This window comes from Nipponia nippon, unplaced genomic scaffold (genome assembly GCF_047370975.1).
Source record: "Nipponia nippon isolate SJK-2023a ecotype South Korea unplaced genomic scaffold, ASM4737097v1 scaffold_10, whole genome shotgun sequence".
NCBI classification, from domain to species: domain Eukaryota; kingdom Metazoa; phylum Chordata; class Aves; order Pelecaniformes; family Threskiornithidae; genus Nipponia; species Nipponia nippon.
The window spans coordinates 27,461,970-27,473,667 of NW_028262291.1; the positions used below are offsets into that span (position 1 = coordinate 27,461,970).

Below are 11,698 nucleotides of genomic sequence, written 5' to 3' on the forward strand. Positions count from 1 at the left end.
GCACCACCCGCCCCGCCCCCGGCCCCGCCCGCTGTGAGGCGGCGGGAGGCGGAGGCCGCGGCCGCCCTCCGGAGCCGGCTCAGGGCTGAACCCTGCCCGGTAACTGCAGGTCGCTGAAACTGCGGCCACCGGCGGGTCCGGACCCCCGTCCCACGCTCCTCCGTGCCCGCGGGCGCCCACAGCTCCACCGCGCCGCAGGGCCGCTGCCGGGCCCCGCCCTCACCGCGGCTCGGGAGGAGCAAAGCCCGCGGGAGGACGGCAATAACCCGCCGGTGCCGGCGGAGCAGCAGGCCCCGCCTGCGAGTAACCCCTTCCTTCCAGCCCCGCCCCCCCCCCCAGCCCCACCGGCACGGTATCGGCCCAAAACCCGCAACGTCATGCTCTTCGCGAGGGACGCAATGGCATCCGTTTAAATCCGTTTAAGCGAGCAAATGAAGCGCAGCCTTCCCGGCGGCCGAACTCCGCACCGAGCCTGCCCCACGCAGCCCCCGCCTCGCGCACGGCCCGGCCCTCGCGGACCTCCCTCACCCACGCAACTCCCCAGTGCTGCAAACCACGGGAAAGTTTTGAGCCCATAAGCACGGACAGACGGGCTGACTTCTGAGCCGCCGGGCTCCCCGTCCCCGAGATTTCTTTGCAAACGCGACAGCCGCGTCTCCTTCCTGTCCTACAAAAGCGAAAGCTGAGAACCCCAGGTAATCGCTTGTCTCCGCGCGCTACCAGGTAGAGACGAGCGCTAAATCCCACGGAATTCGCTTAACCGCCTATGCTTTTTCCCGCTATTCCAACGGCACCTACCGGATCGGCGGCCGACGCTCGGGCAGGGGCGCACCGGGAAGCAGAAGCCGGTTCCCTCGCGCTCTCACGCGGGTCCACCGCAGGGAACGGCGGAACCGGGGCCCAACCCGCCCCGCGCAGCCTCTCCGCAGCGGGGCCGGGGCAGCGGCAGGCTCCCGTCTCCACGCAGGCAGCCCCAGGCGGACCCCGGGGGGAGGCGGGCAAGGCCCCGCGGAGCCAGGGCGGCCGGGCCGCGCGTGCCCGCGCGCTTTCCCTCTTTCCGTCCGTTACGACTTTACCCAAGAGATCACAGGTGACGCCAGAGCGCTGTGAAAAATTTTTTTTCTGGTTTACAAAGAAGCCGCCGGATGACGGCGTGCCTGAGGTAACGCTCCGCTCGCCAGGCGCCGCGAGGCACCGCCCGCCCCGACACCACCGAGCCCGCCCGCTCCCGCCCGCCGCCGAGCACCTGCGCGGTGGAAGCCGGCGGGGAGGCCCCGCGGGGCGCGGGCCAGCCGGCGGAGGAGGCCGCCGTCCTCAAGGGGCCCTGCCGCTCCCGCAGCAGGCCGGCGGGCTGAGCGGGCCCGCCCCCGCCGCCAGGCTCCGCCTCCGCCCCTCGGGAGGCGGGAGCAGCCCCGGGGGCCCGCCCGAGGCCCGGCCCCCTCCCCACGCCGGCTCGGCCTCGCCCGGACCCGCGGAGCCCAGCTGGGCCGCCCGGCGCTGCCGGGGCGCGTCCGTCCCCGCGGGGGGGACAGGGGGGGCGCATCCCGTGAAACCCCCGGGGCCGCCCCGAGCGCTGCCGAGCGCCGCCCGCCCCGCCCCTCACCGTCCCGCCCCGCCCCGCTGCCGGGAGTGGCGGCCGCCCGGGCCCGGCCGCGGCGCTTCCGGTGTGCGCAGGAAAGCTGCGTTCGTGCGGGCCCGCAGCCGGCGGCGGCTCGGTTCCGCGCGGCGGGGGGAAGCGCCATGGCGGCCGATACGGCGGGGTGTGGCTGGGGAGGCGCCGTCCTGCTCCTGCTGGCGCTCTGCCTGCAGCCGCCGCCCGCCCGGCCCCGCAGCCTCCGCTTCGTAACGCTGGTGAGGGGGAGGGTGGGCGGCGGGAGGGGGCCGGGCCGGGCCGCGGGGCCGGGCCGGGCCGGTGTGACGCGGTGCCGCCCGCAGGTGTACCGGCACGGAGACCGCTCGCCCATCAAGGCCTACCCGCGGGACCCCTTCCAGGAGGGCGCCTGGCCCCAGGGCTTCGGGCAGCTCACGCAGGTGCGTGCGCGGCCGCGGCGGGCGGGGGCCGGCCGGGCCAGGGCCGGCGCCGCCGCCGGTAACGCCCGGTGCCGTTGCAGGTGGGGATGCGGCAGCAGTGGGAGCTGGGCCAGGCCCTGCGGCGGCGCTACCGCGGCTTCCTCAGCGACTCGTACCGGCGGCAGGAGGTCAGTGCCGCCGCGCCGGCACCAGGGCTCGGGGGGGGGCGGGGGGGAGCGGCGGTCTCTGCCGCCCGGGGGCGCGGGCCGCCCCGGCGGGCGGCAGCTGAGGGCGGGGGGCCGCGGGTGGCTTCTTTCGGAGGGGGAATGCCGGCGCCGGGTCCCGACGTGTGTTTGTGTGTAGCCCGGGTCCCCCGCAGGCTGCCGAGGCGGAGCCGAGGGGCTGGGCGCAGGCTTTGTTCGGGCCCGGCCGGGGGGAGGAGCGGTGGGATCGGGCCGGGCCGGGCCGGGCCGGGCCGGGCCCCAGCGCTGCCCCGCCGCGGGGGCCGGGGCGATCCAGCACCCCGTCAGGCTGTTCCCGCCGGCAGCCCTGAAGTCGGGGCAGCAACGCAGGGATGCTGCTGCGCTGGAGCTGCTGCTTGTTTCTCACTCGAGATTGTGAGGTTTTATTTTTTCCTGTCACACCAGCTGAGAAGAAGGCAGCCCGTGTTTGCCCTGCCCTCCCCGGGGCACCTCAGCTACAGCCTCACGGGAGGCCGTACATACCAGCAGTAGTTACTCACCAGAAGTGACCCTCTCGTTTCTTTCCACCTGTACAGTATCGATGGCTTCAGGCCCCCAAAGCTATTAATTTTGCTCTCTCCCTCCAGGACGTTGCCACACTTTATAATGGTTCTTGAGAAACTGGTAGGTTTCTTTTACAAAAAGTTACGGAGCCCTTGTGGAACCATGTGCTAAGCACAGGGGAAAATTTGAAAGATCAAAAAAAGTGAGGAAAGAGAAAATCCCCCCCAAATAGCCCTGCTGGCCGATCAAAGAGGTGTGAGTCAACTGGAACGTGAGCAAGCGTCACGATGAGAGGCACGCTGTCAGGTGGTTCGGATGGACAGCGGGCAGTCAAGACCCCCTTGTCCCACCACTGGCTCTGCATTGGTTCAGTTATTTTATCTGAGCTCACTTTGGGTGCTTGACCAGACGGGGCGAAGTGAGAACCCCCGTACAGTTTTCTGTCTTTGTTTCCCCCCCTTTTGGGCTCCCCAGTAAATACCCAGGTTGCCATAGTTCAAATTACATCCCTTCTTTGACATTTGCTTTGTCAACAAAACCTCCGGCATCAGCTCAAACACAGATCCTTTAACCTTCCTCAGTAGTTCCTTTCCAAACATACTTCACTCTTATAGAGCTTATACGAGCTGAAACTGTTTTCCTTCTCTTGCTTGAGAAGGAAAAACAAACCAAGGCATATGCAAACAAAAGCTGTTCTGCTAACCAAGCCTGAACCCCTGCTCCGGTTGAGCAACCTCCCTGTATAAGAAGTGTTGCCTCTGGGTGACACCATATGACAGTCTGTCACCTGACTCAGCGACAAGCTGGAGCCCTGGCAAAAGGTGCTGAAGAAAACAAGTACGCTCAGGGCTTAATTGTTTTTTACTCCACTTTTAAATTAGATACTTATCTTTTAAAATATTTCCTTTCTATTTCTTCAGAGCTTACTGAGGATTAAAGTAATCTCATGAGTCTCATTAGTACAGGGTCAGGTTTTTTTCAAGCCACAGTTAAAAGTGGGTAGGAATTGTCAGAGAAAAGACAACTTTTTTTTTTTTTTTTTTCCCTCTCATGACTGTTGAGTTTTGAGATACACTTCACGTGGGAGATGCTATACAGAGCCGGCATGTGTATTTTTTCTTATGTTTCTCTCTCCTTATTTAAAAAAAAAAAATCCCAATCTTGACATTGTACTTCATCTTTCTGGCTTTTTATTCTTCTTGTTTCAGATTCAATATGCTGGTTTTTAGCACATTTTTTCATTATTTCCTATATGTTCCTCTTGTTTTGTTACTGGTTTCTTTCCAGTCTCCCCGTAAGTGTTTTCAGTACACAGATACCAAAGTTTTTCCATTTTGACGCTCTGAACTTTTCTGTATTTTTCTCCTTTCTCTTTTTTCTGGGTCAAATATCTCTCTCTGAGCTCTGGAATGATTAAGTCGTGGCCCATTATTCCCAAGACCCCACGATGATCAAATAAAATCCCAGCTCCCCCTTTTCTTCCTCTCCTGTTAGTCAGATCATTCTTGTCTTTGTTTCTCAGGTGGAAAAACTGAGGCTTGGAGAAGCCAGTTTTTTTCACAAGCACAGCAGGTCGTTCCTAGAACTGAGAATTGAATGCAGGAGTTTGCCCCAGTCCTGCTCTGTAAATATGGTGCATTTCCTAGCTGTGGCCATCGTTATCTGCATCTCTGTCTTGCTCTTCTCTGGCTCTTCCTCATATTCAGACTCCTCTCTGTCTGTAATCCCCGCACAGTGCATCTGGCTATCCCACTTACCCAGAACAGACTGCTCCAGTATTACGTGCCAAATTGTCTCTGTGTCCGTCCTTGACAGTTTTGTCCCGGTTGACATCAGCAGGCTGGGTCACTTCAGCTCCTGTTATCCTGTTATCCACGAGCAGCTGCAGGGCACTTGGCAACGTTCCTCAGCGAGCGCATCGTCCTGCGTCCGAGCATCGCCGCTTACGGTAGCGTTTCTAATGGCGCGCTGTCCCTGTCCTGGCAGATCTTCATCCGCAGCACAGACTGTGATCGGACGCTGATGAGTGCGGAGGCCAATCTTGCAGGCCTTTATCCCCCGGAGGGACAACAGATGTTCAACCCTAACATCTCCTGGCAGCCTATCCCTGTGCACACGGTGCCTGAGTTCGAGGAAAGGGTAAGTCCATCTCAAGGATATGTACCGACTACTCCAATTGTGTGTTACGCTGACTTCTCCAAAAGTCTTTGCTTCAGTCTCAGTTCAGATTGTCTTGAACTTCTCCTGGGACCTACCTTGCAAAGGTTCTTCTCAGAACAAGACGAGAATTCAGGGGCTGTGTTCACTCAACGTGCTAGCTGCAACACCTCAGCAGACCACACACGATCTGGAGTTTGTTAGAAGGCAGTACTTGAGGCTCTTTATAGATGCATCCTGCTAGTCAGGGTTTCATTACAGATGCGTGTGTTGACTGCAAATTCTATACTTCAGCGTTCTCGGTGACCTAGCTGCTCTCGTTGTCTCTGCCCAGCTACTGAAGTTTCCTTTGACCCCCTGTCCACGGTATGAACAGCTGCAGAATGAAACACGGCACTCGGCAGAATACATAAATAAGACCAAAGAGAGTTGGGTAAGTGACTGTTTGCATGAGATAAGATGGTCTTAGGCTTGTAGTTAAAGTATTATCACCTCTATATAATCAGAGCTCTGAGAAAAGGGTGGGAATACCTGTGCATGTAATACAGTATGAGATTAGAAAATTGAAGGCCTTTCTCTTTTCTCATACCTACAGCAATTCCTGAAGATGGTGGCGAATGAGACTGGGATGCGGGATGTCTCTCTCGAGTCTGTTTGGAGTGTGTATGACACGCTGTTCTGTGAAGTAAGTTTGGCCGTCATCTTACAGCCGTGGGAATTTGGTCTTTAGGGCGCACTGGATTTGGTAGAAAATTATTTTGCAAAATCCCGTAAAACAACTTGTCACCATTCCCACCCTACAGGTAGAAGTAATGGTCTAATTTCAGAATAATAACAGTTCTTACTCACTAGAGGCATGTGCCAAGACTTACCTACTTTTGCACCCTGTAACCTCCCACTTTGTAGCTTAGATATATATTGTGCCACAGCCAGAAAAAGTCCCACCTGCATAATAAATATCTGTTTTGAAAGTCACTAGAAAATGACTGCAATCTGAAATCTTTAGATCTCTGTGGATGAGTCTGAGTTAAGTAAGGCAGAAATGAGATCTCTGGAAACTGAAGGAGCGTTAACTTTATGATTTAAGTCGGGAGCTTCAGTTAGGACTATTCCTGGTTTTACCTGTACCTCTCTGTTACTTAGGTCAATCACTTTTCTTTCTGTGCTTCTGTTAATGCCATCTCTAAAAGAAAATAATGCTCTTCTCGGTTAAGTGGGGTTCACCCACATCTGGTTTTTGACCTTTGCCAGAGAGAGACTCTAGAGACAGATGTGACCCTTCTGCTATCTGGGGTGGGGCACCAAACTCTGTGTCGACTCTATGTCGAGTTTTGTTGAAAGCACATCTCACGAAGGCTTAAACAAAACCAAAAATCGGGTTAGCTGTACTGTGGTAATGCTAAAGTAAAGGTCACGTATCCAGGAGACTTACAGTTGTTGCACACAAGTTTATTTGTGTATAACTATACAGCATGATGAAGTAAATTATAGAGATCTTTCATGTCAAACTAGCTAATTGTGGAAGAAGCAGTAAAGCCAAGCATTTTGACACTGTGTCATGCTAATTCTGTGGAGGTGCAAGGCTACTTAGCTTGCTGGCAGTGGTATACAGTGGTATGTACTATTTTGAGGATGTACAAGATAAATCTGCATGGAATTGCACTTTGCTATGTAAAGTAGCAGCTTGAGTTGCTGCAAGCTGAGAATATTCCAGTCCAGAGCTGCATTGCACTATGTAAATTTGCCCTTTGTATCACAAACCCAATCTCCTGTCTTTTAATGGTCACAGTGAAGCAACTTCTGTTGGTAACAAAAAATCCTTTGGTCAGCGAGATCAAGAATTTCAAATCTTCTTCATTTTCAAGACTCACTTAATGAGCTTGCAGATTGGGCCCGGAAGGCCAGCTGACAGCCACTATAATTCCCAAGAACTTGGAGAATAGTTCAGTGTTGCAAAATGAAACCAGAACGTTTTGAGGGAGTTTTACCCTCAAAACTGTACCCTCAGGCTGATCAGTCTCTTCAGCTGCTTTGGGCTTCCTCCTTTTTTCCCGCTCTTACTAACAGCACCCTGAAGAGTAGGATTGTTTTTCTTACCTGAGCCAGTAGATTCATTCTGCTATCTGGATGGAGAAAATAAAAAAGTCCAAGAAACAGCTGAATTCACGAGCTATTCTCTTTGTAAAATAATGAAGAACTAACTAAATATCTAAGTTGCTGATGGGAATTTCTCCAAACCACTCAGCCAAAATGGGCCCTTAAGGATATTCAGCCTCATCTTCTGGCAGTTTAATGGGATGTGGCATAGAAAATTGCTCCGAGTAACGCCAGGGAACCACAACTGCTGTTTGCCTGCCAGTATAACTAATCCTTTCTTGTAATGGGTTGGCTGCAAAGCAAATTCTTCTCCTGGTTCCCAGTTCTGTGTACTCTGGGTTTGAGTACTGGGCTTTGTCAGTGGTGCATCCCAGCATTACGCCTGCAGAGCGCTTGCTAACTTTCTCCAATATCCTTCAGTGGCCCTCAGAGCCTCTGGGAAAATTCTGCTGCAGGTACACCAGAAACCTTCAGTTTGTGCTCTCTCACTTACCTTTTTTTTTTTTTTTTTTTTTTTTGACTGCATGCCATCTGCGGGGCAGAATCAGCCACACGTAAAGTAAATGCCCTAAGATTCTGGTACCGGTGTTACGACATAACCCTGCACTCCAGTTGTGCTTCCACAGAAATGTAGCTCCTAGACTTTAGTCTTTATGCTTCACATTATTAGTTTCTGAAACAACATTAAACCCACATATATTCTTTGTGTGCAGCACAGCAGTGTGAGGACAGAAACATAAAGAGAAAAGGGGCATATTTAAAATAATATAGGAAATAGGAGCAGTATGGGCAGGACTCCAGGCACCCTGACTCCCATTCTCTGAATAATCTGCGATCCGTGCTACCTGCAGATGAGTATTCTGTTTCTCTTTTTAGCAAGCACACAAAATGGATTTGCCTGTATGGGTGACACCAGATGTCATGACTCAGTTGAAGCAACTAAAAGACTTTGGTTTTGAATTTCTGTTTGGGATCCACAGTCGGGTAGAAAAAGCTCGTCTGCAAGGCGGTGAGTGCACCGGGGAGGGAGCTTCATGCTGCTTTGTCTAGTTTTGACCTCTTACCGGCTGCTCCCTTTCCTCAGGGGTCCTGCTGGATCACATAAGGAAAAACCTAACCAAAGCAGCAAATGTTTCTGCTCACCAGAACCTGAAACTACTTGCCTATTCAGCGGTAAGTCAGAGCTTGGGGGCTAGCTTTTATCCATCTCCTCCTCTTCACAGAGGACTGGGGCTTGGCGATAGTTTTAACCCTTTCCAGCTTCTCTACAGCCCATGCAGTGATCAGGACGTGCATCTTTGCCTCTGGCTGGGTGGGATGTGCAAGGATCTGGCATCATTCCTCTGGGGCCCCTGAGGAGAATTCCCAACCTGTGCTTTGTTCCTGTTAGCTCAGACTTGTGGATGAGACTGGCAGACTTTGGGGAGCCACTGCTGTATTTATTTCATAGATGGGTTGATGCTACTCAGATGTGATGTTTCAGCAGTGTAGATACAGAGTCGTCCCCCCTTTCCAGCAGCCTCCTGCCTGGCAAGTCAAGCACCTCTCCCAAATTGCTCCCTAGAGATTAATTCTTAAAGAACAATGCAGGATCTATCTGGCTGCGTTTCACTTCCTCCCTTTCTCTGGCACCGTCACAGATCACCGTTCTAGCAGTACAGTTCCTCTCCTTTCTTCCAGATGGAAGTTACAAAGGTGACGTCCCCTCAGCACTGCCCTGTCGGTTACCGGTATGGTCTGAGCTGCCCTGCCACATCCATAAGGGTGACTGATTTGGTTTTTTTCCCTCTTTCTCAGCATGACACCACACTTGTGGCACTGCAGATGGCTCTAGATGTCTACAACAAGATTCAAGCACCATACGCCTCATGTCATTTATTTGAGCTGTACCAAGAGGATGATGGGTGAGGGCTGCAGTAAAGACGTCTGCTGTGATTTCACCTCAAGGGTTAGATAACTAGGCTAGGCTCCACCCTAGGGGGATGCAATCTTGCTCCTAGTGGCAGACTCTCAGGAGGAAAACTACCACCAGAATAAAGGAAAGGGTGTGCACACTGAGTTTTTGGGAAGGGATGACTTTAGAGAAAAAAAAAAAAAAACAAACATCTAGCTGTGTTTTTCTTTCAGTGACTTCTCTGTGGAGATGTTTTTCCGGAATGAGAGTGGGAGGGAACCTTTCCCACTGACAATCCCTGGCTGTCAGCATAAATGCCCACTGCAAAGATTCTTGGAACTCACAGATCCTGTTGTTCCCCAGGACTGGGAGCAAGAATGCCAGGTAGCAAGCAGCGTACACGACACAGGTGAGCCCAGGCTGGACCAGAGCATGGCAGAAGGGGAAAGCTTGGACAATACCATGTTGACCACTTCTTTTCTCCCCTGCAGAACTGTTTGTGGGTCTGGCTGTGTGTGGATCCATTCTCCTTCTCCTTATAATCCTCCTCTTGACTGTACTCTTCCGCATACAGTCTCAGCCCCCCGGCTACCGGCATGTTTCCAATGAGGGAGAAGAGCAGGCCTGACAGTTGCTTCAACTCCTTCCCAGGCAGTAGGAGGGAGCAGTGTTGCCCCTAAGGATGATTGGGCACCTTCAGTTACTGAACATTCTTCTGCTTTGGCCACTGCTTCCCCGAATGAAGCTGGACTTGATTTTTGGATGCTTTCTAAAGGTAACGTCCCAGAGAGAGAGACGACTGAGCTACTCTAATGGAAATGACACCTTAATTCTGAAGCCAGTACACTGTGTGGTGCGCCCAGTCCTCATACGGCTTACCTAATCTGGGATTCCCAACATGGCCAGTTGGAGCTGGTCAAGAGTTTTCCTCCTTTCAGTGATTGTAAACGTAACCACTCACCATGATGGTGGCAGAGGGGCTTGGGCCTCCAGCAGCTGCCACATCCAGTGCAGTCAGGAGTTGCATCTCTCTTCAGGGTCAACCTGCTTTGAGTGCTTTTCTCTCAAGCCGTTGGGCTGATGACGGTGGGAAGGCTGAGCTTGGAGGAGAGGGCCCAACTCACCAGCAATGCACCGAGACTCATCTACTGTCCATGCGGAGGGAACTGCTGCAGATGATGGCAGTGAAAAGTGTTCCTTGAGGTTGCTGCTACGTAGTTGCTGCTGGCAACTGGTCTTTTTTACCCTCCTCACATTGTGGTTCAAGAGAGAACTGGCCTGCAATCAGGACAAGATTGGAAACCCGGCAGTAGTTTCTAGGATTCAGCGCAGAGGAGGTTACATGCAATCCAAAGAAGCTCTAAGAGCTTCATCAGAGAGATGAATTCCTGTGACCATAGCAAACCTGCACCCAATTTCTTGTGCAATGTTAGCTCTAGAAAGGAGAGTCCCTGTAGATAAGAAACTTTGGCCCTGTCTAAAGATTCAGCTTTTGAATTTGACTTCCCCACCTCTGAACTTCTTACAGGGAATATCCAGTACTGCAGGCAGTCCAGATTTCAGCTATGAGCCCAAGGAATATGCTTTACTAGCAGAATGTTTTTATGCTGTAATTAAAGAGATGTAGCAGAGCTGTTTACCTAAGACTAGATTAAATGCCAAGTTCTGTATGTTTTTTTCCTATCTTCCCTACTGGATGGACAACAAACAAACAAACAAACAAACAACATTAAGGATCAGAGTTTGCAGGTGACTGTGAATCCCTTGATTTGCCACGCTTTGGCATTTTGTCCAAAGCGCGATTCTTTCCGCAAGCTGGGCCCTCTGTGCGCGCTGCAGCTGCTGCAGGGAATTTCATGCCAAGTGTTCGCCACCTGCCTTGTAGCTTTTGGCAGAAAATGAGAGACTGCAGCAGGCGCCAGAAGCACAGGCTCTTCACATGGTGATGCTGCACATTCGATTCCCACTTTTACTTCCCTTTCTGGTGCAGTTCCTTCCCCTGTTGGCGGCAGAAGCCAGTTCTTAGGTTACAGACGTTTCCTTTTCTTCCGCTATGGAGTACCGTGGGGACTTTTCCCTACACCATAATCGGCATCTGCCATTATGGGAACTCTAAATCAGCAGAAGCAGCTTGCTGTTCTCAGCATCTTCCTCACCTTTTTGTCCTCTGAAGATATGATCTAGGTCTCCTGCACAGCAAGACAGTCATAAAGAAAAAGCTACTGCCTGTGAGAACAGGCACAAGAAAGAGGTAATAGAAAGTGCATTTAAGGGGACCAGGCCTGTTATTTTTCAAGGCAGGAAATTTTGCACACACAGAGGAAAGGTTTCTATGATGATTTAGACATTTTGACTGTGAATAATTTTCTGTAATTGTTTCAATACATTTCCTTTTCATTATTAAAATCAAATTCACACTGAACTCTACTCCTCCTTTTCTCTAAGAGTTCACAGGGCTAGCACCAGCGTGCTCAGCGTTGGAAAAAACAGGCAGAACTTACTTCAGTGTACCCCCTGCCAAAGTAAATCCCTGATTTACAATCCCACTTACAGCAAAGTGAGAATTGAGATAGATATAAACTATTTTTGACTGCAGCAACCATGCATAGGTACAGCTTATAATGCAACCCTTCCAGCTTGGAAGGGTCCGTTGTAGACACAGTACTATGACTGGTATTTCCACCGCTGTTCCAGGTCTCTTAGCCCTCCTGCAGAAAGGGCAGTAACTTCGTCCCCCATACAAAAGCAGTTCAGCAGAATGCTCAAAGCAGCCACTCTCCATATCGAAGAAGAA

At 52.4% G+C, this 11,698-nt stretch overlaps 2 protein-coding genes across 6 annotated transcripts in view; one reads left to right on the top strand and one right to left on the bottom strand.

Moving 5' to 3' along the window:
• The window catches only part of NR1H3 (nuclear receptor subfamily 1 group H member 3), a 31,016-nt gene extending 29,631 nt beyond the window's left edge, over positions 1 to 1,385 (bottom strand). For 2 of the 4 annotated variants that reach the window (XM_087746121.1, XM_087746116.1), the window contains exon 1: positions 799 to 1,224. The gene's annotated coding sequence lies outside the window, so the exon portion shown is untranslated. Of the gene's footprint in view, positions 1 to 798; positions 1,225 to 1,246 lie in introns of those variants that run through there. The other 2 variants (XM_087746117.1, XM_087746119.1) reach the window with 2 other exon arrangements.
• ACP2 (acid phosphatase 2, lysosomal) lies at positions 346 to 11,326 on the top strand. 2 transcript variants are annotated; one of them, XM_087746114.1, is made up of 11 exons: positions 346 to 695; positions 1,936 to 2,031; positions 2,112 to 2,198; positions 4,743 to 4,895; positions 5,248 to 5,346; positions 5,509 to 5,598; positions 7,887 to 8,019; positions 8,095 to 8,183; positions 8,808 to 8,914; positions 9,138 to 9,313; positions 9,396 to 11,326. In XM_087746114.1, the coding sequence occupies exons 3-11, from the start codon at positions 2,118 to 2,120 to the stop codon at positions 9,530 to 9,532; spliced, it is 1,065 nt and encodes a 354-aa protein (XP_087602240.1). In that variant the 5' UTR covers positions 346 to 695; positions 1,936 to 2,031; positions 2,112 to 2,117; the 3' UTR covers positions 9,533 to 11,326. The 2 variants fall into 2 exon arrangements, with proteins under 2 accessions (XP_087602240.1, XP_087602239.1); XM_087746113.1 differs by lacking the exon at positions 346 to 695 and adding an exon at positions 1,564 to 1,851.
• Positions 11,327 to 11,698: the final 372 nt, after the last annotated feature.